Source organism: Fundulus heteroclitus, chromosome 11, assembly GCF_011125445.2.
Source record: "Fundulus heteroclitus isolate FHET01 chromosome 11, MU-UCD_Fhet_4.1, whole genome shotgun sequence".
NCBI lineage: Eukaryota > Metazoa > Chordata > Actinopteri > Cyprinodontiformes > Fundulidae > Fundulus > Fundulus heteroclitus.
In genome coordinates, this window is record NC_046371.1 from 5,769,306 (window position 1) to 5,797,054 (window position 27,749).

General features: G+C 40.4%; 1 protein-coding gene across 2 annotated transcripts; it reads left to right on the top strand.

Annotated features, from left to right (window-relative positions):
• The first annotated feature begins 2,210 nt into the window (after positions 1–2,210).
• dtx2 (deltex 2, E3 ubiquitin ligase) lies at positions 2,211–27,749 on the top strand. 2 transcript variants are annotated; one of them, XM_012868889.3, is made up of 9 exons: positions 2,211–2,836; positions 5,339–5,927; positions 9,107–9,165; positions 15,360–15,581; positions 18,469–18,536; positions 20,365–20,532; positions 23,004–23,165; positions 25,127–25,216; positions 26,765–27,749. In XM_012868889.3, exons 1-9 carry the CDS (start codon positions 2,503–2,505, stop codon positions 27,002–27,004), a joined length of 1,932 nt encoding a protein of 643 aa, XP_012724343.3. In that variant the 5' UTR covers positions 2,211–2,502; the 3' UTR covers positions 27,005–27,749. The 2 variants fall into 2 exon arrangements, with proteins under 2 accessions (XP_012724343.3, XP_035998669.1); XM_036142776.1 differs by lacking the exon at positions 15,360–15,581 and having other exon boundaries at positions 2,212–2,836.

Below are 27,749 nucleotides of genomic sequence, written 5' to 3' on the forward strand. Positions count from 1 at the left end.
ACAGAAAAATAAATATGCCAGATGGACTGAGATAACCTCAATCGGAGGCCCTGCTTTACGTTTCCTGACGTGGCAGATGGTTTTAATGTAGTGGTTAGTGTTAAAATATATAAGATAAGATTGAACACATGTAATGAAACAACCCTCCGCTTAGCATAAACCCCCCTGGCAAACACAACCTATTGATGTGAAATTTCAGCTTTATATTATTTGTCTTGTGGCATTTCTTTCTCCTTTATTTTTGTTTTTTATCCGTGTGGTCGACTCTGTTGAATCCCTCAAAAAGCAGCTGCAGACACTTTTATTTAGACAAGCGTTTACTTAAATGTACATATTTTTGATGTTATCTTTGTAAGCTGTGATATTTCTATTTGATGTTTATTACACTCTGTACAGCACTTTGTGATTTTTATCTGTGAAAGGTGCTACATAAATAAAGTTTACTTCCTTATTTAACCGTTTGGACATTTGTTAATATTCACTGTCAAAGCCAAAAATAACTTTATGTGCATGCTGTTATTTTATAGCACACTCTTTCTTTGACTGTAAATATTTTGTGCCGTATTCTTCATTCTTATATCATTGTGACATATTTTAATCTATTGATTTGGGGAGTTTTAAGATCACATTTTTGAGTGTTTTTGATTGTGGTTTTGTTTGCACCCTTCTGAAGAACAGAAACATCTGAGTTGATCAGAATGTGATGAAAAGGGCAATTCATTTCAGTAATTCAAATAAAACTACATTACATAAGCCCAATAAAGATTATTTTAAATACATGACATTTCTCTAGAAGAGAGCCAGTGACAACTCCTACAAGAACGGCAGGCTACAAAAGGCCATGGCTAAACAGCCTTTTTGTCTTTACAGAGTGCTGTATCCAAACATAATGGCTGAAAGTTTGGTGGAAGGAAGAAGTGTGGTATAAACAGGCACAAACAAAGAATGTCCCATTTCTAAGTAAAACATTTTCACCCCGCTAATTGATAGAGTGATGAGTGTGGGTAACAGAAAACCAAGACTAAGCCTTTGTCTGGTCCTTTACTGACTAGCATCAATAACAAAAGTTGAAAGTCAGTTCTTGAAACGATGTCACACAAAATATTACGGTGTAAAACCAGTAGAATTATTGGGTTCGCAGACTACCTATAAAACTTGATCTGCTTAACTCTACAATTATGCATTCAACCACAAGTCAGATACAAGTCAACAGAAGTACAAAATAAAACTGTTTATTAGGACAACCTTTTTCTGAATTTTATATAGCAGCCTTACAGGACTTTAACGTTTGGGTTGGTGTCCTGAAGTTGTGAGTTGGAATATCAACTGGAACATTCACTGAAGTCAGACTATGACTAAATGTATTGAAATTTGCAGATCTTAAACATTTATTTGCACTATGGCGGTTTACCACCATTTACACCAGAGAGACATATTTTACAGTCCGATCTCTATGTGAACATGGTCCTTTAGTGTGTAAAAGCTGTGAAACTAGTTGTAATCCTTTTTTTTTTTCTTGTTCAATTCTACATTGTGACTATTTTAAGTGTTAAGACTGAAACTGCATTTATTTAAAAAGAACAGAAAATAACAATTATGGATAAAACAGAAACTCACTAAAAGCAGAATAACATCAACTTAAAAAAAGACCTACAAATCTAAAAAATCATTTACCTTGCATTGCTAATAGTATTTAAATTTCCCGATGGATTGAGCATAATAGTGGTGCTCACTGTTCAGGCTGATGAATATTAGCAATACAGGCTAATAATGATGTATTACTCTGAAACCTCCTCTAATGTTATACATAAAGCAGCCATATTGGATTTTGTGTGTTGTTGGGGAGTAACGGTGCATTCCATTTTTATTCAGGACTTCCAGGTTTGCTGGGGGAAAAAATGGTAAAGTGGTACTTATGGAAATCAGGATTCTGACTTTCATTTGCGCTCTACATTTTATATCTGCACTAATGTCAAATACAGCCATAGTTCTGTAATTACCATTTTACTGCACTTGTTTTAAATTTCATTTCTTTAAATAAGTCGCCCTTCAAATCCTTCACAACATCGTTTTGCTGAATATGTTCGACTTGATTTTAAAAGCACAACAAGTAGATAAATGGGTTGTTATCAGCGTCAGGCTGTTGCTTAGCGTCACAATTTCGACACGGAACCACAAAATCCCGACTTTCCGGCACAAAGGGAACGCACCACTCGTATTTCTGACAGTCCGTGAAGGCAGCTGATCGAGAGGAAGGATCCACCGTTAACGTTGCTGCTGCTCGCGCTAACAAACGACGTTCCGCGCGCTCCAGCCTTGTCAACATGGTCGCCAACGGTTATTCAGGCCGTGTTCCGTTCGATCCCCGCCTCGTAGCTTCCTCACAGCCGCGTTAACGCATTCCCAAATGGAGTCATTCAACGAGCCCAGCTAGCCTCGCCGCGGACATTGTTTTCCTCGTAGCCCCAGTCGGCTAACCCCAGTCGTGGTGTTTAAGCGAACATGGCGATTGTGTCTGGCTCCTGCGCCAGGGTGAACGGCTCCAGAAACGGGCCGTCGGTGTCTGCTGGGGCAGCGGCGGCGACGACCTCTGGGTCGGTGGGGCAGTCTCAGCCCATGATAGCGGTGTGGGAGTGGCAGGACGACCTGGGCTACTGGCGGCCCTACAGCGGCCAGGTTAGCGCCTACATCGAGCGGTGTCTGTCGCCGCGCGGCCACCGCGGAGGCGGGGGAGGAGGAACCGGCGCGACGAGCATCTGCCTCGGCCAGTCGGACCCCAGCCTGTCGCCCTACCTCATTGACATCCCGACCCTGAAGCAGTTCCGACAGGACACAGGTGAACCAGTCCCGGCCTTTCGCACCTCTTTGGGCCTTAAACTTGTGAAACGGGCCTGGGTGGTCCGGCTAGTTCACGTTAGCTTCCACGGGAAAACTACTCACATTCTCAGGCTTAATCTTTTAGGGGCTCACTGTTTTATTTTATTTTAATTATAATATCACAACTGACCCGAATAGCTGTTGAGATTAGTAACGTTGCGTTTCTTAATCTGCAGACTGAATTAATGTTAAACAGCTCTAATAAACAACAAGAGCGTTTAGTTAAATGGCTGAGCAACAGTGGAGCAAATGTAAGACATAGAAATAATTACATTATTTAAGAAATATGTACTAGCAATGTAAGGCAAAGTTTAGTTTTACAAAGACAACGAAAAGTTCTTTACATGATTACAATAGGGGAAAATAAAAACACAATTAAAAGCGAGTTGGAGTAAAATGTAGAAAGACTAAAACAAAACATGGGAAAGTGGAAACTAACAGCAAATATTAAAAAAAAAAACAACAGCTGGATGATGTTTCAGTAAAACAGTTTAACTAGAACAGTTAAAATCTTAAAGAAATTTGTTTTTTAATGTAAGAGTATGGATTTTGGGCTTTTTTTTTTTTTTTTTTTTTTTTTTTTTTAGTATTTGATCATGTATGGAAAACAAGAGTTTTACCACCAGACCCATTTCCTTTTCCCATTTCTAAAAAAATTATTGTCAAAAAAACGTAGGGGAAAAAATTATATAAAAAAAAAATCTCAAAAGGCTTTTTGTTATGTGGGAATAAAAATAAATAAAGAAACCAACAAAAATCAATTGACTATAGATGCTTGATTAACTAAGCTAATTAAATTTAATTTAAGGGTGTCCAAAGGGCCAACGGCTATTCAAGATGGTTGATGCAGACGGTGGCTTTAATTAGAGAAGATTTAATACAGACAAGTTAAAATATTCTTACAGTGTAAAATGGTACAACACTAGGTAATTGTCTTCTTTAATAACCTCACCTTTTACATTCTCTTTAATTCATAGTAAACAAGATCACAAATATTCAATGACTTTTCCTCACCTCGATGCACCAAAAATTTGCTTTTAATTAATTTATTAAAGTCCTCTAAATTACAGCAAGTGTGTTTAAAGAAAGATCGACTCAATTTCTGTTTTACTCCTGAGAATTATTTTTTTTAATCAAGCACAAAAGAATTTGCAAACTGGACGGCCATACTTCAATAAGGCAACTATGTAAAAAGTAATTCATTTTTTTAATCTACAATGATTTGAGCTTCCCTTTCCTTAAAAAAAAAGCTGACTATTTTAAGTGATAATATTGCAAGGGTTAGTACTTTTTGTAAATTATATATTTTATATATTATATATTGGCCGATGAAACAGTTTTGGCCCCTGAGACGAAAAGTCTGGACATCCCCGCTTTGACGGGTGGGAATGATTAGGCAAACGGAGATAACTCATTTAAGGAAGAACGTTAGGTCCTCAGTCAGAGGACTAAGACCTAGCAACCTATTTTTAGATGCAGAACTGACAAAAACTGAATTCAAACTCAACCCTTTATTCAACCAACTTTTTACCAAAACTGCAAATTTTTAAAAATTAAAAAACGCGTACTCCCTGAACTCTTTGAAGGAGGCAGAGCTTGGTTCCTGGGTCTGCGTTGTGATTGGTTGGGAGGATTAATGACTGTAATATTAACCTACAGGTCTAGAATGCAAAAGGAAGGAAAACTTTTATTCTGTTGAACCTTTTATTGACCCTTTTTTTTTCTATGATGGATATACGTATATCGATCGATCGCTCCATCTTGATATTGAATTATCGTCCAGCCCTATGAGCATCCCCAGCAACTCTTTGAAGGAACTCGGATAACATGAGTAACATTTAATTTCTCTTTGGGATTATTAGGGTGTTTTAAAAAATGTAGTATTGTTCAACCTGCAGTGGAGCATCTTTCTTCTGATGTTGCTAGTAAGTGCTGACAGGCTCCTTGATGTTTCACATCAAGGAGCCTGTCAGCACCACCTTTATTACCATCTGGGTAATAAAAACAACACGTGAGAATAAAATTAGCAGGATTAGAAGGGGCTGAGCAGCTGGGACGTATCCTAACATACCGTTGATTTTAATTTATCAATAAACTAATCAACAAGAGTGTTGCTCTTTGGAAAAGCTTTAAATGCTGTCAAGAAAAAGTCACAATTACTAAATCCCTCCACCATCCATGCATCTGCTGAGACGTAAAGGAAAGTGGACCAAATATCTGAAAATCTGAGTCTGATAAAGTATAGAATATTAAAAAAAAAGGAAATCCAAAGGTTTCGGAGCACCAAAGCCTATAATCTTTAAATAATTAAAAGATAATAAACTGCACATGGAAGGAAAAAATAAGACGAGATATTAAGTAAACATTTAGTATGTTAATCTGAATAAAACCAGGTTGAGTTGCTGAAATATTGTTGTTTTTTTGTGTCGTTGCTTTACTGAAAAGCCCGTTTTCATTGCAGGGAAGACGCGCTCGGTGCGCCGGTCCTTGTTCGCCCAGTCCTCCGGCCTCGGCAGCGGCGTCTACTGGGAATGGGCCAACGACGAGGGAAGCTGGACGCCGTATGAGACGCGGACGTCGATCCTCCTGGAGCACAGCTACCAAGCCCGCCAGGGCACAGCGGACCTGGGCCCCCACGGCTACAACTACATCGTGGACCTGACGTCTCTGGCCCAGGTCAACAAGTCGACGGGCTTCCGGCGGCAGGTGCGGCGCCAGTGCAACCTGCCGTACCCGCTGGCCTCCGCGGGGCCCCCGGCCATCCCCTCTTCCCTGGCCTGCTCCTGCCAGCAGTGCCTGAGCCACAGCAGCACAGGACCCATGCCCAGCCGCTCGCGCCATTCCTTCTCCTCCAGCAGCCTGAACCGGCCCAGCCTCCAAGGGGCCGGCAGGGTCGCCGCCGCTCACCCCACTTCTGTGTACTCTCCCTACCCCAGAAGGCCGCTCTCTGTGGGGGGGATGTCCTGGGGCAGCCCCTGGCCCCCGCCGCCCTTAGCCGGCCAGATGCCTCCGCCTCACCTGAGCGGCTCCTCGGCCGCCAACGGGCTAAGGTGGGTCTCTGGTGTCGTTGGTGCGAATTAGCCGCGCCGAGCTCCTCGTTTAGGAAAGGCGTCGGCGGTAGGGCTGGGCGATAAATCGATTTAATCGATTAATTCGAATTTACAATTCTTTAAGATTTCATTTTTGGAAAATCTGGATTTTATTTTGCCAATACAGTCATTGGGTTTCCATGGAGATAACAGCATGTGATGCTGAATATATGTTTAGGCAAATGTATTGTCAAGTAGAAACTTTTTTTTACCATAATACTTCATTTACTTATTTACTTTTTTTTAAACTTAGTTTGAAGTTCACAAGTGCAGTGAAGCCTGTTCTTAGCTCAATGTGTAATACCACTAGCAGCAAATGTTTTGTTATATTTTCATTGTTTATAATGGCACGGCTGCCATCTTGTTTTACAAGCATGTTTCACAGCTTGTTTTTAGTTGCACTTTGAATTCAGGTCAACTCCCTGTCGAAATACTTGACATAAAAGCAAAGTTTGAAAATAACTTCTTTAATTTCTTTTTATGAAACAAAAAGGAGGGAAAAAAATCGATTAATCGGATTTGGTATGATAAAATCGGAGATTTATTTTTTAATCCATATCGCCCAGCCCTAGTTGGCGGTGTCCACTACTCCCAGCCCCCCCCCCCCTCGCTGACCCATCCTGTCAGACAGGCTCGGTTCCTCTTAATCTTGCCTCCCTTCCCTTTTTGTCCCTAACGGCACAGAAAGCAGCTTCCAGGAGACGAACTGCGAACCTAATGAGTTTAATGAATATGCAGTTCACTGGCAGTTCATTTGGGGTCTAATTTTCTTCAACACGGAGTTTAATTTAGTCTCTCCTCCACCACAGGTTATTAATAATTGTGCAGAACAAAACAAGTGGCTTCGATCCACACAGGGTTCAACGCGGTTCCCAAAAACAAATGTGTGCATCGCTGGCTTTTAGGTGACTTGGAAGAACCGTTCTGCGTTCTGTCTGACGTCTTGTCAGGCTGCAGCTGCAGCACTGCAAAAAGGGAACTAAAAGTAAGTAAAATTATCTTGAAATGAGTGTATTGTTCCTTTATTTGAGCAGCTAAATAAGACTATCTGCCAATGGAACGAGACTTTTACCCCTGAAATAGGAGAATTAGATAAACTGCACTTGAAAGAAGATGAAGAGTTCCTATTTTAAGTGCTAAAATCTTAATCCATTGGCAGATAATCTTATTTACCTGCTCAAATCAAGGACAAATACAGTAATTTCAACAAAAACATAACTTTTAGTTCACTTTTTGCAGCGAGATGTCAGTGTAGAGCATAAAGGTGAATCAAAACGACACCTACACTGCAAAAAGGGAACTAAAAGTAAGTAAAATTTTCTTGAAATTAATGTATTTTTTCTTGATTTAAGCAACTAAATAAGACTAATTGCCAATGGAATAAGATTCTTCCACTTAAAATAGGAACATTTCATCTATATCTTATTTCAAGTGCAGTATATCTAATTATCTTATTTTAGGGGTAAAAATACTCCTTCCATTGGCAAATAGGCTGATTTACCTGCTTAAATCAAGGAAAAATACATTAATTTTAAGAAAACCTGACTTACTTTTTGTTCCCTTTTTGCAGTGTAACCTGCGTAGAATGCATACATATTTAGCTCCTTGTACTTTAAAACTCTTTCAATTAAATCCAGTCGTACATCTGTTCTGTGAAAAACTCAAAAGTGTTGTTTGATGAATAAACAGCATCAAGAAGATCGAGTGGTCACGAGGAATAAGGTTTTCTGCCTCCGTACAAAACGACGGATCAGGTCCCCGTGTCGCGTCGTTTCGGCTGAGCGACATTAGGGCTGGGCGATATGGATTAAAAAAATAAATCTCCAATTTTATCATACCAAATCTGATTAATAAATTTTTTTTCCTCCTTTTTGTTTCATAAAAAGAAATTAAAGAAGTTATTTTAAAACCTTGCTTTTATGTCAAGCATTTCTTCAGGGAGTTGACCTGGATTCAAAGTGCAACTAAAAACAAGCTGTGAAACATGCTTGCAAAACAAGATGGCAGCTGTGCCATTATAAACAATGAAAATATAACAAAACATTTGCTGCTAGTGGTATTACTCATTGAGCTAAGAACAGGCTTCACTGCACTTGTTAACTTCAAACTAAGTTAAAAAAAAAAAAGTTAGTGAGTAAATGAGGTATTATGGTAAAAAAAAAGTTTCTACTTAACAATATTTTAACAATACATTTGCCTAAACATATATTCAGCATCACATGCTGTTCTCTTCGAATTCGAATTTACAATTCTTTAAGATTTCATTTTTGGAAAATCTGGATTTTATTTTGCCAATACACTCATTCGAATGAGTGTATTGGCAAAATAAAATCCAGATTTTCCAAAAATGAAATCTTAAAGAATTGTAAATTCGAATTAATCGATTAAATCGATTTATCGCCCAGCCCTAAGCGACATTAAAGCTGGCGTCCACAGACGCTCCAGCTCTGACGTTTCTTTCTTTGAGAAAGAAACGAGCGAACTCTTCAGCAGCGAAATGTGCGAAGCCAGTTGAGGCGCCGGCGTACGGCGACAGCTGCTGCAAAAGGTGCTTCTAAATATAAACACGCTCTTTCTTTTTAGGTTATTTGCAAAAATGTAAAACCCCTTTTTTTCTGTTGTCACATAAAACCCCAAGTGTAGGACTTCCTTGCTTCTAAAAACAGCCGTCAACATTTATTTCAGTTTGTCGATTCATGCAAAAACAGAACAAAGGCTTTTATAGTCGTAGAAACCCTGAAAACGCCCCACGCTCTTAAATTCAATGCAGACATTAATTTCCTGCTTTCCATGATTCTTTTTTTGGGAATTGGACTATAATTTCTGCCATTATTGGTTCTAAACGTGATGGTAGCCCAGACGTTAAGGTCTCCTGCTGCAGGGCTGTCCGTTGCTCCTGTAAACGTTTTTTTTTTTTTTTTTAAATAGCGGCGCCTCAACCTCACAGTTAGAGATGAACAAAACCCCCCGTAGGGTTTCCGTTTTGATGCCTCACCAGAACTTCTGCTGATATTTAGTCTGTGACGCGCGTTGAAAACCCAAAACGGTCGCCAGTCTTTGTTCTGTGCTTCCTCTGAGTTTCCTCGCCGCTGTTTTTCTTTACTGATTGAGTGTCTCTGTCTGTGTTTCCTGGCCCGCAGTGTTCCTTCCATCTCTGTGCAGCTGAACGGGTCCACCAGCGTGAGCTCTGCCCTGGCAGGTAAACGGGTCACTCATCATCCATCCTCAGCGTTTCCTCTGCGCCACATTTTTACAGCTGGACGCAGGCTTCGTGCCGGAGGTCGTTAGCAGAGTTCGGTGCCGCCGCGCCGCATTTGTCTCTGCCTGTTTGGGGGCCGGTGTCTGGAAAAAGGAACAGGAAGCAGAGAGTCCAAAGCTGAACGTTTTAAAGATGATAAATGTTCTTTTTTTTTTTTTTTTTTTATGGCTTATACATGAAAGCAGCTTCCCTACAGGCTGAATATTTCCTGATGTTGTCTAAAGCTTTTGGTTCCAGGAGGTCAACTTCAGCTCTCGGTTTTTAATCCATGACAGAAGTTCATTCAAGTTTGGTTGTTCTTTTTTTATCTACATTATGATTTTGGGCCACTTTTATCATCTCTGCTAATTAAACCATCACTATCCAGATGGGCCTGATGGGGGATTTTCCTCCAACCAGGTTGCTGCTTTGCACCAATTGGGACCTAATCCTAACATTAGAACCAGTCCCCCCCCACACACTGCAAAAACAGAACTAGAAATAAGTAAAATGTTCTTATAATTTGTGTATTTGTCCTTGATTTGAGCAGGTAAATAAGATGATTTGCCAATGGAATAAGATTTTTGCACTTAAAATAGGAACAATTCATCTCATCTTGTTTCAAGTGCAGGATGCCTAATTATCTTATTTTAGGGGTCAAAATACTCACTCCATTGGCAGATAATCATATTTACCTGCTCAAATCAAGGATAAATACACTAACTTTAAGAACATTTTACTTATTTTTGGACCCGTTTTTGCAGTGCAGGCGCTGTAGGTCAGCGCATAGAAAACCAACAACCAGTGAAAACATTGTGGGCGTCAAGTTTAAAACTCCCTTTTCATGTTTTATCTGCTTGATTTAAGACCAAAAAACCCCAAAACATTGATTTTCAGCATGAGTAAAATGTTGGTTTGGCTGGAATACCTGAAGCTCACCGTTACTTATCTTCTTGCTCTTTGCCGCTGACCAGTAATTAATATTAATATCTGCCATCATCCGTCGGCCATTTTGAATCGATAACCAAGGGCTGGCCGATTTTTGCCCTCTCTATTCTGCAAAGCCAATCCACCCCTCCAAAAAATAACTATAAACACAAAATATCTGCATTAATACATGTAAAGTAACCAGAAATATTTCTGCCATCAGACTACTAGTGCAAATAAACTCTCACAAGTTTAATCTCGGGTTTTGATTATGGTTCGTCATGCAGTCGATGCAGGTAAATGGAAATGATCTGAGCTGTTTTCTGCTGAACGTTTAAACATCGCTGTTTATAAACACCGCTGGACGGGGAAACGCGTAAAATCACGACGGGCTGTCATCGGCTCAGCTTGAACAGAAAATATTCATAATTTAATGCATATTGATGCTGCTCAGTACCCCGGCATCGGCACCATTCAGCATCATGTCGTCAAAACGGATCAGACCTTAAACCTTAAAGCTACATAGCCACGTTATATGCTTATAAAAAAAGACCAAAAACCGTTTGATCATGATAAAATAAAGTTACACCAAGACTCCATCTTGATTAAGTTTTGAAGGTCCTTTCTGAGGCTAAACAGAATCCAGCGCCGGGCGTGATGAGCCGATACAAACAGTTGTGGCGCCATCTAGTGGCAGTACCAAAGAACTATCATAATGCCGGTTTACTTAATAATAATTAATCATCATATTAAATCAATTTTAAATCACGCCAGACTGAGCCTGATCCTCTGCAATGCCTCTCAGTAAAGCAGCAGCTCGCTGTGATCAAAGATCAACCGTTATTAATTAAATTAAACGATCTGCAGCAGCTTTAAGAGCCTCATATCAGAACATTTACTCACATCAGTCAACTCTGCGTCACATCTAAGCCTCGGCAGGTTTAGCGTCCACTTTAGTGAACACCAACGTTCAGACTGTATTCCCAGAGACATTCCAGGCTTTTCCCTCTTGGAATCATATGTTTTTATTTATCTTTTTAACTGGATCTTGGACCTTTTTTTGTCGTTTCGCCGGAAGATGCTAATAGCCGTTAGCTGCTTCCTTGTTTTATCCCCTGCTGCGCATGCGCAGTGTTGTACTTCCTTCGTTATTATAAATAAACATGAAGGGCTTTATTTCCTAACAAATTGAGCAAAAACAAAACGTAAAACACCAAACTCTGGTTGCACACGTTGTATAAAAATGTGTGTGAGCTACTGAAGTATACATTTTAAAAAGTCAAATAACGTGGCTATGCACCTTAAAACCTAGTGCTGCTGCGTGAAAGATTGAGCTTTTTAAAGGGAACACTCGTCAGTTTTATCTATTTTATTCTATTAATCAGTGGAGTCAAATTCAAGCATTTAAAATTCAACGAATTGATGTAATGAAGAGAAACAAAGTTCTGCCTAATAAACCATAGTAAAGTTAGGCCCAACGTCTGCCACTAATTATTAGAAGATAAAGTGTTTTCTATCACTTTGTTTACTCCTGCTGCGCACCTTTTTTAATTTAAAAGCCGACTGAATCGGTCCTATCAGAGGTTGTTAGACCAGAACCTCATTAGGTGGGAGCACCGAACTGAGACTGTGGGTAAATTATTTAAAACGGAAGGTGACCCGTGCAGCCTCTTCTGCTAACGCTCGGCTCTAACTCTCATCAGGCTGCAATAAACGGCATTAATAAACGAAGCCAAACTTCCCTCTGGTCGGCCCTGTTGACTGAGAGCCGCCGACTCCTGCGCTGTCGTACGGGAATATAACAAATCACATGTGCGCTCCGTGATTCTTTGTTGTTGTTTTTTTATTCATTGCTAGTTGTTTGTGTGAGTTCTCGCTGCGGCTCTGTTTGTCCTCTCGCCTTAAGTGGAGCAGAGGACTGTGGGTACTCTGGCTAACGCAGCTCTACCTGGAAGCCCTGATCCTGAATGGACTCGAATTTATGTTCTGCTTTTCTAGTCCTACTGACCACTCAAAGCCACATTTGCCTGATCGCACCCACGGATTCATCAAGGCTCTTTTTTTTTTTTTTTCTGTTATTCGTGTCAAAACTAATTTATTATTTCATCTGTGGTTGCAAATGCTGGTCATATAATTAGAATATCATGAAAAAAATGATATTAACTCCATTAAAAAATGTAAACTTGTGTATTTTATTCATTCATTACACAGATTCAAATACAGAATTTTCTGAGATGCTGAATTTTGGGGTTTTCACCAGAATCATCAAAATTAAAACAAATAAACGCTTGCAATATATCAGTCTGTGTGTAATGAATGAATATAATATACAAGTTTCACCTTTTCAATGGACTTACTGAAGAAAAATCAACTTTTTCACAATATTCTAAGTATATGACCAGCAACTACATATGTTGCATTTCCTTTTTGGTTCTAATTGATGATGTTGACTTAAGTAAACTTAAGTCCTTTTATTTAGTTTTAAACTAAAAGGGGGCAGTGAAGTACTGGAAATACACTGCAAAAACAGAACTAAAAGTAAGTAAGATTTGAAATTAGGGTATTTGTCCTTGATTTGATCAGGTAAATAATATTATCTGCCAATGGAATGAGTATTTTTACCCCTAAAATAAGATAATCAGATATACTGCACTTGAAATAAGATGATGGGGATGAATTGTTCCTACTTTAAGCGCAAAATTCTTAATCCATTGGCAAATCTTATTTACCTGCTCAAATCACAGACAAATACAATCATTTCAAGAAAATCCTACTCACTTTTAGTTCCCTTTTTGCAGTGTACCGTATTCTTCGGACTACAAGTTGCATTTATTTAGAAAAGTATTTCACACAATCCAAGACTAAAAACTGATATTTAATCTGGTAAACCAACTAATTCAGGTACACAGCTGCATCCACAGCCGACTGAATAAAGTGGAACATACCTGGGAGGATGAATGAGGTAAATTAGCACAACAAGCCAGCAACTTAAACCGGGAAAGTTCTCGTCGGCGCGTTTCATCGTAATGGGCCGTCACGTTGAAAGTTGTCAAAATTACGCCTAAAATCAGACCGTGAGCGTAGCGGTGCTACATGCTAAGCTAACCGTACGACACAGATGTTAGAGCGCAGCATAAAGCTAAATCGCATCAGCAATGTTTAAAGCACCTGGACAACAGAGCTGTAAGCTAGCGCTAGCTGTTGTTAGCTTCACAGACTGCTTCAATAACAGGTTCTGTCGTGGTCTGGGTCCTTCGAGCTCCGCTGCATGAATGCAGACTGAAACAGTGTTCAGTCTTTTTTGTCTATAAGTTAATGTTTCATTTAATTTTTAAGTGGTACAGCAGCCGGATAGATTTCACAAGCCTAGAGCGCCCTCTGGTGGCTATAGACGCTAATGTTTACTCCTTGGTTCATCTTAGTCAATATAAATTACCATTTAAAATTTATATATAAGTCACACCTGACTATAAGTCGCAGGATCGGCCAAACTGTGGGGAAAAAAAGTCTGATTTATAGTCCGGAAAATACAGTACTCCACAGAACCGAGTCCTTTAAATCCACACTTCCTGTGATCTCTGGGTCATTTAAAGGCTGAAACTAAGAACCACAACAATTGGATGTTAATATATGACAGGAAATGAGCTCAATTATAACTCAAATGTTTGAACTAAGTCACCTTTTATATGTTTTTTTTTTATTTATTTTTTTAGACTGATCTCTGCGAGCTGGTCTGTCTGAATCAAAAGAACGCTTCAGATTAAAGCGAGCCTAAACCAGAGGAACAAGCCTTACAACCAGACATTAGTACCTAGCGCTGCGCTCTAGACGTGCTAAAACAACATCAGACACACATAACAGAACCGACCGAGTTAAACTAGTTCAGTTAAAGTGGACAAAGATCCATTAATGTCCTTTTTTTATGTCTGGTGAATAGCCTCTAGCAGCAGCTGCAGTTGGTTTAGTAATTATTTTATTAATTATTGTGGGGGGGGGGGGGGCTGTTTTACTGTTTTAAATCCAGTGTCGAATTATTATTGTTTTTTTTTTTTAACTTCTAATTCTAAGGTGGTCCTGATGCTAAACAGAATCACAAAAACTAAAATAAAATCAGAATTATTTTAAGGAATCTTAGTTCATTTCAGGTTAACCCAGTTCAGATTTCATCAGTCTGTTAGATTTTGAACGCGTTTTAGACTGACTAAAAATGATAAACGGTCAAATAATCTCGTTGTTTAGCTCCGATCAGAAGCTACAAAGCGACAACTCAAGTACCGCTTCCCGTCTTACTTAAAGATTAGCTGAATGTCGTTTGCCCCGCCCCTTACCGCCATGTTTCTAAGGGCGAGGAGGCCCCAGTTGTTTCCATGTAGTAGAGGAAGGGCCGTGGCTATTTGACCAGAGGTTCGTCTGGGGGCCGTTTTACCACCAGGTCTGAATATTTTCAGAGGCGACATGTTAATGCTGGTTAATCGGTTTCTCTAAATTAACCCATTAACACCGCCTCTCTGTGGGATGTTTGGATCCAGTGAGCCTAAACCACCCGGTTCCTCTTAAGTGTTTCCAGAAGAACAAACCGGGCCGTACCAGAACCAACAGGCTTAGATGGTGTTATTTCAGTTTCAGTATCCCCCCCCCCCCCCCTTTATTGAAGCATAGCTCAGTTTTAAGTGCAGGAAAAAAGTTTGTAGGAAACTTTCCTGTTTTAGATTCAGGGAGACGGGTTATTTTATGATCTGGAAGAAATCTGAAGACATTTTTAAGATGCGAAGTGTTCACTGCAGGTTTTATTTTATTTTTTATTTTTTTTATCACCTTTGGGACTCTTTGGGTGCCGTTCTGATTGTTCGTTGGCTTAAATCAACAAACGGCGTCGGCTCCTTTTGACGAACGGTCCTCTGGGAGCCGTGGAGAGTTTTCATCCATCTCGTCGGTGTTGGGTCCAGAAAGCAGCTTAATTCTGGCTGCTCGCTGCTTTCTGTGACGGTGACGCTCAGACGCCCCCAGGTTGTAGTTCACGGGGGGGGGGATCTGCGGGCGACGTTGAAAGTTTGCCGTCTGACTGTCTGTGCATGAGTGAGCGTCGCAGCGGAAGCATCGACCGCTGCTACATTACTCATCCTTTGGATTTGTTCCTCTCTGCTCCTGCACCCCTCACTCGCTCTCCACCTCTGCCTCATCCCGACCCATCCCCACCCCCACCTCACCCCCCCCCCCCCTCGCTCCAGGCATGGCCTCCATTTTGATGTCAGCGGTGGGACTCGGCGTGCACTTCACCTCCGCCCCCCTCCCTCAGCAGCAGCAGCAGCAGCATCATCATCAGCAGCAGCAACCTGCTCCTTTCGCTCTTCCTCCTCCTCCTCCTCTCCTCCCCACAGCCAGCAGGCCCCCCCACAGCAGCAGCAGCAGCAGCAGTTCAGTTAGGAGAGCAAAGAGGCAGCACAGGAGAGGTAGCTACCAGCCAAAATCCACCTCTTCATCGCCGTCATCCTCCGCTGCTCCATCTATCATCTCCACAGGCTTCACGGCTGATTCATCCTCCATGACTCTTGATTTGTCTGAGTTTGTGCACGCTCTGACCCGCCTCACCGCTCTGGTTTTTTTTTCACCTCCGTTGTGCCGCTCACGTCTTTAAAAACCATCTGCTTCACCTGCCGCTCTCCTGGTGCGACGCACCCAGATGCCGGGTTTGGTAAAAATGGCCGGTCCAGAGTCCGTCGGGTTGTTAAACTCCTGTTTTTTCTTTTCTTTTTTTAAATGCTGTGAGAAACTGGTATTGTTAGACCCAAAGCTGCACACAGCTGAAGTGGATGTGGAACAGTTAAGGCTGCACATCGGTGGTGGCAGCATCATGTTGTGAGATTGGCTTTTTATTTATTTTTTCAGCAGGAAGCTGATCAGAGATGATGGAAATATGGAGGATAACCTGAGAGATAGACCAGAACACTTGAGAAAGAGTTGGGGCTGGCCGATAAATCGATTTAATCAAATTTACTATTTATTAAATTCAATTTCTGGAAAATTTGGATTTTTTTTTTTTTTTTTTTGGGATTTAATGGATTTTTTTTATTTATTTTTTTGGATTTATTTTGTAAATGCACTCATTGGGCTTCCATGAAGACAATAGTGCTGAATATATGTCAAATGTAGAGGATTTTTTTTTTTTATCATAAGTGGAAACTCTTTATCGATTTTATTCTTTTTAACGTAAGTTTTTAACGTAAGGTGAAGTGAAGCCTGTTGTTGACTCATGGTCTAAAACCAGCAGCAGCAGCAAACGTTTAGTTATATTTTCATCGTTTACTACGGCAGGGCGGCCATCTTGCTTCACCAGCATGTTTCACAGCTTGGATTTAGTTTTTGAATTCAGGTCAACTCCCAGACAAAATGCTGGAAATAAAAGTGACTTTTAGAAATAATTTATTTTTTTGTAAAACAAAAAGGAGAGAGGGGGAAAAAAATAGTTTAATTGAGATTTAATTTTCAAGCCTTGCTGCCCCGGCCCTACGAGAGACTGACCCATCCAAAGTCAGGATATTAATCTTGTTAAAAACCAGGATTAATATCTTTAATAGTCCATCTTCATCCAGTCTAACTGAGCCTGGGTTTTAAAGAACGGGCCGAGAAAATCTTTTTCTTGCACCACTTTGCGTCGGTCTGTCCCAATGACATCCGTCTTTAAGTTTGCGGCTGCAAGCGACAACTCGGAACAGCTTTAAGGGGTGTGAAAACTTTTATGCAGCGCTGTAGCTCGTGGTCATAAAACGGGGGAAACTTATTAAACATTGAGCGAAACACAAAAAGGGAAGCAGCTTTGAGCGGAGTCACAGTCGGGGCTTTCTTAATCCTCCACAACAGGATTAAACAAACTAAACAAAAAGGATAAGAAGCTGTGAAAAAGGTTCTGGTTACACCGAGACCGGACTGAAGCTTTAAACTTAAATAAAAGGGTCGACGCTCTCGTTCAATCATCCGTTTTCTTTATAAATATTGCATTTGGGTACATCTTTTTCCCCTGAAATGTGGAAAAATAGAAGCAATACGGATAAAAGTTGGACTTCCCTGACCTTTAGTTCTTACACAATTATCTAAAAGCTTTTAGTGTTAATATAAATGTGGAGGACAACCATCAGAGCCATTAACTGTTTTTTTTTTTTTTTTTTTTTTTTATATACTGCCAAACATGGAAGCTTTTGAAGTTCATATTTTAAAGCTATTATTGACTCAAATAACTTTTAGGGTAACTGGGAATTTCTTTATTTATTCTGGGAAGATCACAGTCCACATTTTTCTAAGTCTTATAGATTTAAGTTTGTCCAGATAAAAACAAAAAAAACGGCTCCAGCGATCTGATGGCGACGCCCCAGCAGGCTGCTGGAGTTCATTGGTGTTCTAGTTGTTTACCTTTTTTTTTTTTAATGGAAGTATTTTAGGATCGGGTAAAGGCACAAAGACAGACATTGATCTTCAAATCTTCAGGATATAATTTAGAGATTCAGTCAGTCGGGCAATTTCTCCCCGGTTGTTGCTGATTGGCGCGTTAATTACTGAACATTGAATGTTTGTTCCTGTTCATTTATTGCATTAAAACTACGAATCGCCATAGTTCTTGGTCCATAGTCCAATCAACCAACGGCATGTTAATAGATTTTATACTCACAAAAAACAAGGAAAAAGTCTAAATCCTTTATTTTCTGCTGGATTAAAGCGTCCTCCATCAGGGAAGCTGCAGATTTATTTCTTTAAACTTTGAAGGGGGAATAAAAATCGAAATCTGTCTAAACCAGAACTCGTCCGGTCCTCTAGCTACCATCTCGTAGCTTTAAGGCTCATCCCTGCTCCGGCCCACCTGAATCAAATGAATGACCCGTTACCGAGCCTCCTGCTGAGCCGAATCATCGCCATTTGATTCTCGCGTGTTGAAGCAGCTAAACGAGGCAGGATGGATCTGAATCACCCGGATCTAGAAAGGTGAATCCTAATTCCTCACTGCTTTCCGTCCTCGTGAGTTTTAGCGTATTAACGCATGGCCCGTAGCAGCCTGCCAAAACATTTGTGGTCCGGGATGATCCATTGTGAGCGGTTTGCATTATTTTTTTCCTGATTTGTGAAATAAATTTAAAGGTGGAATCGAGCGTCGCTACTGCCTGCCGCCCGTGTCCGTCGGCCTCCTGCTGCTCATCAACACCTCCATCGCTCATCCTGTCTTCTCCCACACATTTCTCTCCTTTTGAACTTAATCAATTAGAAAATTCAGCAGGTTCACTCATGTTTTTAAGTTTCTGCTTCGTTCTTCTCGTTAATTTTCGTTCTTTTTTTTTTTTGTCGTCCTGCCAGCGTCGGCGCAGAGATCCGAGGACGTGATCCAGCGCTACATGGAGGTGGTGGCAGAGCTGCCGGAGGAGGTAAAGGTTTCCAATAGTTGGTCCTGATTTAAAAACAATTAGAGAAGCGTTGGACGGACACCGCTGACTAAATGGAAACTTATTGCCCTGCGTTTGTGTCTTTAATCAACAAACCGTCAAAGGTGTTGCAGCTTCAACATTTGTCAAATTAGTTTAACGCCTTTCTGAGATCCAGGATTAATTCATTTAATGTGATTTTTTTTTTTTTTTAATCGGTGAAAACATTTAATTTATGCAACAGCTCGGTTGCATAAATTAAATGATTCTCCATCGTGTCGGACAAATCAGCAGATTGGGTTCCTGGATGGTTGGGTTCTGCTGCACATCCCAGAGGAAGCGTCCTCTTTCGTTTCATCCACACAAATGTTTTCCCAGACGTCCCGCAAAAACAGAGAAAATCTCTACAGTAGATCCGTGTGCAGCAACCACACAGGACTGCTGGGATGCAAAAATGTTTCATGTGATTAGTTCACATATTTGGCCCGGTGAAACATCAGAGGTGCTGAGACTGGAAGGCTCCTGGAGAAACGGTGGAGAAAGAAAAGTCGCCCAGAAATGAAGGTTCATCATTGCTTATATCATCCCAGATAAATATTTTAGCCCTTCTTCCTGCAAGATTTTAGTCCGTTTCACTTCCTTTGCTGCCCCTCTTGTCCAAAAGTCTTCGCCTCGCTCCATGTTCAGTCCCGCTGCCGATGTCAGTCAAGCTCTGCGCTGGTGGCAGCGAGATTCTTAGAGGAGGCGGTTCTGAAGCCTTCTTTCAGGCTTACGTTCCCAGCAGCAGCTTCCTGATTGTGACGCCGAGTTGACGGCTAGCGGCGTTTCTTTGGAGGCAACAGTTGCTAACAACGATTTATAAAAGTGTTGCATGACTTTACAAATAGGTTGTTTTTTTAAATGTCTGAAGCTTAACGTTTGCTTTGTTCACTACCATGAATTGGTCAGCAGTGACCTGAAGGCGGGCTGGACGATATAGAAAAAAAGCATATTGATAAAATAATAATTATATTTAGAGCTGGGCGATAATTCATTTACAATATTTATCAATCGATAGACGTATATCCCTATTAAAAAAAAAAAGGGTCAATAAAAAGTTCAATAGAATAAAAATGTTCCTTCCTTTTGCATTCTAGCCATGTAGGTTAATATTACAGTCATTAAATCCTCCCAACCAATCACAACGCAGACCAAGGAAGCCCCGCCCCCTTCAAAGAGTTCAGAGAACACGCGTTCTTTTTTTAAAAACTTGTAGTTTTGGTAAAAAATTGTTTGAATAAAAGGTTGAGTTTGAATTCAATTTTTGTTCTTTATCTAAAAATAGGTCGCTAAGCAACAGCATAAAATGGCCAGGGCTGCATTTAATATATATGTTTTGAATTTGTTGATAATTATCGATATCGATCGATATAATTTCAATTTATCGATACGCTGTGTTTTTTTTCCTATATCGTCCGGCCCTAATCATATTTATCGATAATTATCAGCAAGTTCATAACCATATATTTTAAGAGCAGCCCTGGCCTATTTTCATTTAATTTTTCATTTAATTTAAAAAAATGTGCGCTCTCTGAAGGGGGCGGGGCTTCCTGGGTCTGCGTTGTGATTGGTTGGGAGGATATAATCACTGTAATATTAACCTACCTGGCTAAAATGCAAAAGGAAGGAAAACTGTTATTATATTGAACTTTTTATTTACCTTTTTTTTGCTTCTATCGATATATATTGTTATTGAATTATCGTCCAGCCCTAATCTGAAGAATGGATGCGTGACTGCAGTCCTGCCATGAAGCGGACGTTTTCTAACCGGGTTGCTCTTCCTCCCGTCCAGGACTGCATCATCTGCATGGATCAGCTGTCCAACCCGTCCGGCTACGAGCTGCCGTCCTCCGAGGACGGAGGCCAGAGCATACAGCCGGAGGCCGTGGGGAAGTTCATCAAATGCGGACACACCCTGCACATGCTCTGCATGCTGGCCATGTACAACAACGGCACCAAGGTACCAGAACCGCTCCGATCGGACCGGGTCGTCTCGTCGGGACAGAATCCTGAACGGGGCCGTCGACGTCCGGCAGACTGTGTGTGTCCAAAAATCAATTCAATGCTTTAAATTACTTTTTAGATTTCTCCCCTGGTTCAGAACACAGGCGGGTTCTGATTGGACGGAGAATTTGAGAGGTCCAATCAGAGCTCCTCCTTGGTTTGGCTCACCTGTTCTGCTCTGGAGCCGTTTGCTTTTGTTTAAAGGTTAGTGGTGGAGGTTCCTTCTAGGGCTGGATGATGTAGAAGGGGGAAAAAATCGATAAAATGGAAATCATATTGATCAATATCGGTAATTATCAACAAATTCAAAACATATATTTTAAGTGCAGCCTTGGCCATTTTATGCTGTTGCTTAGCAACCTATTTATAGGTAAAGAACAAACACTGAATTCAAACTCAAACCTTTTTACGATCAACTTTTTACCAAAATTGCAAGTTTTTCTTAAAAAAGAATGCGCTTTTTTTAACTCGTTAAAGGGGGCGGAGCTTGGTGACGGAGCTTTCCTGGGTCTGCGTTGTGATTGGTTGGGAGGATGTAGAGACTAATATTAACCTACATGATTGGCTAGAATGCAAAAAGGGAAACTTCTTCAATTGAACTTTTTATTGACCCTTCTTTTCTATCATCAATATACGTTTATCGATCGATTATATATTGTTATTGAATTATCATCTAGCACTAGTTCCTTCCTGTTGGACACACTGGGTGGGCAGGAAGGAACCTCCTCCTGTCACCACAAAGCTTTAAGACAAAAGAAACGCCTCCAGAGCAGCAGAACAGGGGTCCGTTCTTCGTACGTTGCTTAAAACATCCAAGATCAAATGAGACATCCAAGATGATTTCATCCGGCTAATTCTGATCCGGCTAATTGGGTTCCTCAAACACACCTGTTGTTTACGATTAGTATGGCTGGATTGAGTTATCTGAGATAACTGCGCGTTCATGCGTTTGTTTAAAAGGGGAAATGTATCGATAGTAGAAACAATGATCAGCAGCGCTGCTATTGGCTGTTCAGCATGGCCAAAGAACGCCCACAGTTTTTTTTCCCAGCAGAACAAAAGCTTTTAATGGAAGGTTATGCCGAATTTGAGTCATTAATTAAAACACCTAAAAATCTGTTAAAGCCAGGAGAGAGGGCTGGCAAAAAGCAGCAGACAAATTAATGCTTAAATACTGTCCATGGTAGATGTTTATATCACTTTCTACAGTATTAATTTTTGCATTTTAATAATTTGATATTAACTTTGTTCTTTTATGTCAGAGCCTCCATGGGAGCCACTAGAACATGGGAACAAGTAAAAGTGAAATACAAGAATATTCTACAAAATGGTAGCCTTTAATTATTATACTGTATTTTAAAAAGGCACTTGTTATATCAAGAGATCCAAATTTCAGTGTCATTCCTTAGATACGGGAAGTAAAGGACACGTGCAAACTGGGAATTTTAACAAAAAAAAAACAATCTTTATCCATAAAAAATGAAAATCTTCCTTTTCCAAGTCATCCACAGTTTACACGGTAAAACTGTATTGCTCCGTGTCTAGATAATCCATTCATAGTTTTTTCTAATACAATATACGGCTCGACAGGAAGCAAGCCTTTCAAAGTAAACTAAACTTCACAATAAAATGGCCCGAACAAATCTTCTTACTGAATAGGATAAAAATAAAAAGCAAACCACCATACAAATAACTTAAAATTTTAGATTTATGGCTCCAATACCACTTTTTCCTCTTTAAAAGCCACTGTTAAATGATGTGTTTGTCTGTTTATAACAGCCACCAAGAAAATCTCTCTACAATTACACTGTCGCGCTGCTCTAAAGGATCCTGTCTATTGCGCAATACGCGATTAATTCGAGAAAAAAACCTGCAAATTATTCTTGCACCTTTCGCAACAGGTTGCTGTCGTAAAAATTGTAATGGCTACGGCAGACTTCCCTATCTCCTCCGCTTATACAGCCGTGATCTAATCTTGTTTACATGAAATAAGCCTGCTCTGGAGCAGGTTTAAGCTGGCGCACATGTTGCTATGACAACAAGTGCAGGAAGTCTTTCAAAGAACCAAACGATCCAAGATCATGCCAAATCGTCAACAATGAAATCCGTACGAAGAACGGACCCCAGGTGTGAGGAGGACGGCGCCCCCTACAGGTGAACCCCCTTTACCGGCCGTCCTGGTTGGACCTCTCAAATTCTCCGTCCAATCAGAGCTCAGAACTGCAAAACTGGGCCCAGCCTGGGTTCTGAAGCTGAGCAGAAACAGGAAGAAAGGCGTCTGCCGGACATGTAGCCAATAAAAATCAGATTACGTTGAATTAAAACGGTTTGTAACCAAACTGATTCAATCATTTGGTTCCTCCAGTAAGCCAGAGCGACAGCTGGATGTTTTTAATTTGGGCTCATGGGTTCGGTTTTAACTTCCAGGACGGCAGCTTGCAGTGTCCGTCCTGCAAAACGATCTACGGCGAGAAGACCGGCACGCAGCCCAAAGGCAAGATGGAGATCTACAGCGTGGCTCAGTCGCTGCCGGGACACCCCGACTGTGGCACCATCCAGATCATCTACAGCATCCCGCCTGGGATCCAGGTACGGCCGCCCGCTCACCTCACTGCCGGTGCCCATGCGTCACTGGACGGTTTGGTTTTCCTGTTCAAAGTGAAATAAGCTACAGGTTGATGTTTAATGCAGTTACATAACAAATGGTATGGACCCCCCTGTGTTACAGTATGTGCCCTCACTGCTCTGCCCAGCCGGCTTTTGCATGAATTACTGCATCAATGCAGCGTGGCATGGAGGTGATCAGCCTGCACTGCAAAAATAGAACTAAAAATAAGAAAAATCGTCTTGAAATTAGAGTATTTTTCCTTGATTTGAACATGTAAATAAGATGATCTGCCAATGCAATAAGATTTTTGCACTTAAAATAGGGACAATTCATCTCCATCTTATTTCAAGTGCAGTTTATCTAATTATCTTATTTTAGGGGTAAAAATACTCATTCCATTGGCAGATAATCTTACCTGCTCAAATCAAGGGCAAATACATTCATTTCAAGAAAATTCTACTTATTTTTAGTTCTCTTTTTGCAGTGTGTGGTTCTGCTCGAAGCCCAGGTTGCTCTGATGGCAGCACTGCTGGTTCTGGTGTCTCCCATCTTCCTCTTGACATCCTCTGTGTCAAACTAGAGGTCTGCGGGCCGAATCCGGCCCATCAAGGCAATTTATCCGGCCCTCCAGAGCCAAAAAGGGCATTTCATGTCATAAAGTAGAGACATTTCTCCTTTTAAAGTGTATAAAGTGGCTAAAACTGTGCCTCCTGTAGTGAATGTTATTTTCTTTAACTGTGTAGTAACAGCATCCTGCCACTAGATGTCAGTTTTCCAACAACACATTAAAACAACCCAGAAATGTCCAAAAAGAGAAAAAGTGATGCAGAATATCAACTTTATTTGCAGATAAACTATAAACTGGGCCTAATGTGCTACTTTTGTTACTGTGTATTTTTTTTATATATTTCTATGTGAACTGAAATGAAATTATGAAATCAAAAGTATGATCTATAGACGTGCAACCGGCCCTTTTAATGACTTCATGATGTCAAAGTGGGCCAATATAGAACTGGTCAGAGAAGCTGGTCCATCCAGCACCGTACGCCATATTCACTGTTGGTTTTTTCAAAATAAAGTACATTTTAACATTTAATGAGATTTAAATTAATGTCAAACTTGTATTATGGTTAGTATAAGTGTGCAAATACAGGCTACAAATAATATGGGACATGTACTGTAATATCTCATATGCTTTACACTGTTTTAATGTTTATTTACAAAAAAATATTCTGAAGGTTTGCCGTCTTTTATGTTGCCGTGGCGATGCACCACCGTCTATTAATGCAGCAGAAACTCTTCAAAGCTTTTTACTGTTCTGATGTAATGTTCTAATAAACTACAGTTTAGGTTTTACATGAGCTGTAAACCATAAAAACCAAAATCAGTTCAATGCTTTAAATGACTTTGAGTGATTGAGCTGCACCTCTAGATGAATAAAGCAACCGTGAGGTTATCACAGGATGTGAAAATATGTACGTTGATTATTTCTGACTTTATGTACCAACTTTATTCTGACTAAACGCATAATAGGTTTTGGATTTTAAACCTTTTTTTGATTCATCGATCAACCGCTGGGGGATTTTAGTTGACAGAGCAGCCAGAAATCTAGATGTAACGAGATAAAATAAACACATAAGTACTAAAGCAGAACATCCAGGATCAGGTGAGTTTGTGACGCAAAAATGGGAACAAAGGAATACAAAAACGTGGCATTATAAGAAATTTCCACAATTAAGCCAGATGTGGAGAAGCTTAATTGGAAATAAGGCTGCAGTCTGGATTATTGTCTAAAGTGAATTTAACGAGGCTGATATATGGGGAAAAGCTAAATGTGATCCGCATGAAGCTGTTTGGTAATCAGATTATTCTGTTCCAGCTTTTTTATTTTTTTATACTAAAACATAAAGATCCCTCCTTGTTGCTCGTTCTCCTCCTCCAGGGCCCGGAGCATCCCACCCCAGGACAGCCGTACACCTGCAGGGGCTTCCCTCGCTTCTGTTTCCTGCCTGACAACGACAAGGGCAGAAAGGTAACCACCATGAAGATGATTGAAAAGTTTGCGGACGTATGTTCTGATTAAAACAAAATGTTCTGGTTTAAAACTAAAATCAAAATGACGATCGAGCTTTTGGAAAGAAACCCAAAATGTTTGTCCCCAGTTGTACAGTTTAATGGGTAGATCACACAAATACCGTATTTTCCTGACTATAAGTCGCACTTTTTTCATGGTTTGGCCGATCCTGCGACTTCTATATCAAATTTAAAGGATAGTTCATCTCGACCAACATGAACCGAGGAGTAAACATTACCATCTATCACCACTAGAGGGCGCTGTAGGCTTGTGATCAGACATGAGCCGAACGCTCCTTCCCCGCCCCGTCGGCGTTTCAGATCAGGCGAAACAAACCAACCCCCAGACAGAGACTCTCAACAAAATCAGAGACGATTTTCGTTTAGAGAAAGTTTAAAATTAATTGAAACATTGATTTATAGTCAACAAAGACTGAACACATGTTTCTATGTTGTTTCAGCATTAAACATATACAAACAACAAATCAATTTGTATCCTCGCTGTGCAGATTAGTTGCTAAAAGACCCGCAGCATCTAAACTCAGAGCAGAAATGATTGCGTTCTCTCTACAATATATTTCAACCAAAATTGCAATTTTGACTTTTCTCTGCATTAACCACAAGCAACAAAAATGGCCTCTAAATAAAAGATGTTTGTAAACAAGGACTATTTTAAATATGAACTTTTAATGTTTCTATTGATCAGAATATTATTCAAGAGAACAGTTTTTAATTTAATTGGACATCAATCCTTGTTGAACATAAAGTCCAACCAACAAGCAAGTCTGTTTTAAACTGATTGACCTGTACTTAATAATATGTATGATTATATAAACTCTAATACAAGTAATAAAATAAAATTATCTCACTTCTGCAACTGTCTTCCCTTCCATATGGAGGCAAACCCACTTTAAACATTTTACTGACACCTAATGGACGCGTCTAATTCCCTAATTGTTACATTGCCAAAAATTGCAGACTCTGCGATTTGGAAATTGCATTTTTTTAAATCACGATTATATTGAAAATGCGATTAATTGTTCAGCCCTAGCCGTTAAGATGCTAATTTACCTCATTCGTCCTCTCAGGTATGTTCCATGTTATTTAAGAAGTTATTTTACCAGATTAAATGTCAGTTTTTAATCTTGGATTGTGTGCAATAAATCTAAATAAGTCTAAATAAACACTTATAGTCTGGTGCGACTTGTTTTTTCCTCTATGACGCATTATTTTTATTTTGACTGATGCGACTTATATTCTGACAAATACGGTACCAAAGGAGGGTATGTAAACTTCTGACTCTAAAGTTTTTAGTTCATCGGATAAATGCAGTTTTATTAATACTTGTTAATGTCACGGTAATAAGAAGACGTCTAGTTTTTGACAGAGCTGGAGGAGCACGACGTTCTCCTAGATTGTTCTACCGGTCCTCAGCCAGAACTACAGCGGTTCTGACCCGGCCGTGGCGCCGTGCTGTGACCACGCCTCTCTCTCTGCCCACCCTCAGGTCCTGGAGCTGCTGAAGGTGGCGTGGATGCGGCGGCTCATCTTCACCGTGGGCACGTCCAGCACCACCGGGGAGCACGACACGGTGGTGTGGAACGGCATCCACCACAAAACCGAGATGATGTCCAACCTGTCGGGCCACGGCTACCCCGACCCCAACTACCTGGACAACGTCCTGTCTGAGCTGGCCTCGCAGGGCGTGACCGAGGACTGCCTCAAACCTCCAGCAGGCAGCAGCTAGGTCACAGCTGGCAGCTCCTCCCATTTCCACGCCGCTGCAAAACCTCCAGCTCAGAGTCCAGCAGGTTTCCCAGGAATGGAGGGAGAGAAACCGAGGAGCCGCCTGGGTCACACGCTGCTGCATTTCTGAGCAAACATGGAAAAATGGAGGGAAGAAAATAAAAATCCAGCCCCATCTCAGTCAAACCTCCAACGCACTGGAAAACTAGTGATTTATTTTAATTTTTTCTCGTTTTTTTTTTTTTTTTTTCCGGTTCCAGCAGCGTCATTATCCTCGTTTTCCAGCTGCTGCAAGAAGTGGAACTCACTCTGGGAATGAAAATGTCATGAAGCACTTTAGCTCTTACAGTAAATTCAGCTGACCTGATTTTTATTTTTTTTATTTTTATTTTTTTGTTCCTTACAGGCCAGTTAAGCCGTCATCAAACTGGGAACACGTGCAGTTTCATCTGAAACACTAAACTCCAAGTAGCAACGTCAGTATCATGAACAGATTTGATGAGAAGAGGCAATACTTCACTGTTGTAAATACAAATATGAATGCGTCAAAAAATATGAAAAAAAAAAAATGCCATAAAGTTGTGTTTTTTTCCCGTTATTATTTAGGCATCTTCTATTTAAAGCCTTCAAACCGGGAGTGGCTGTTCATGTCATTTAATGTTACAGTTGCTGTGTGAGGGAGAACCACAGCCCCATGAACTCAAGTTCTTTTATCACCTTTTAGGACAAAATAATAATTAAAAAAA

Bases quoted from the DNA above. Each gene is read 5' to 3' on its own strand.
- dtx2 (XM_012868889.3), top strand. From the start codon at position 2,503: ATGGCGATTGTGTCTGGCTCCTGCGCCAGGGTGAACGGCTCCAGAAAC. The intron at 18,537-20,364 runs GTAAAGGTTTCC...CCTCCCGTCCAG, and splicing joins TGGCAGAGCTGCCGGAGGAG to GACTGCATCATCTGCATGGA. The intron at 20,533-23,003 runs GTACCAGAACCG...TTTAACTTCCAG, and splicing joins TGTACAACAACGGCACCAAG to GACGGCAGCTTGCAGTGTCC.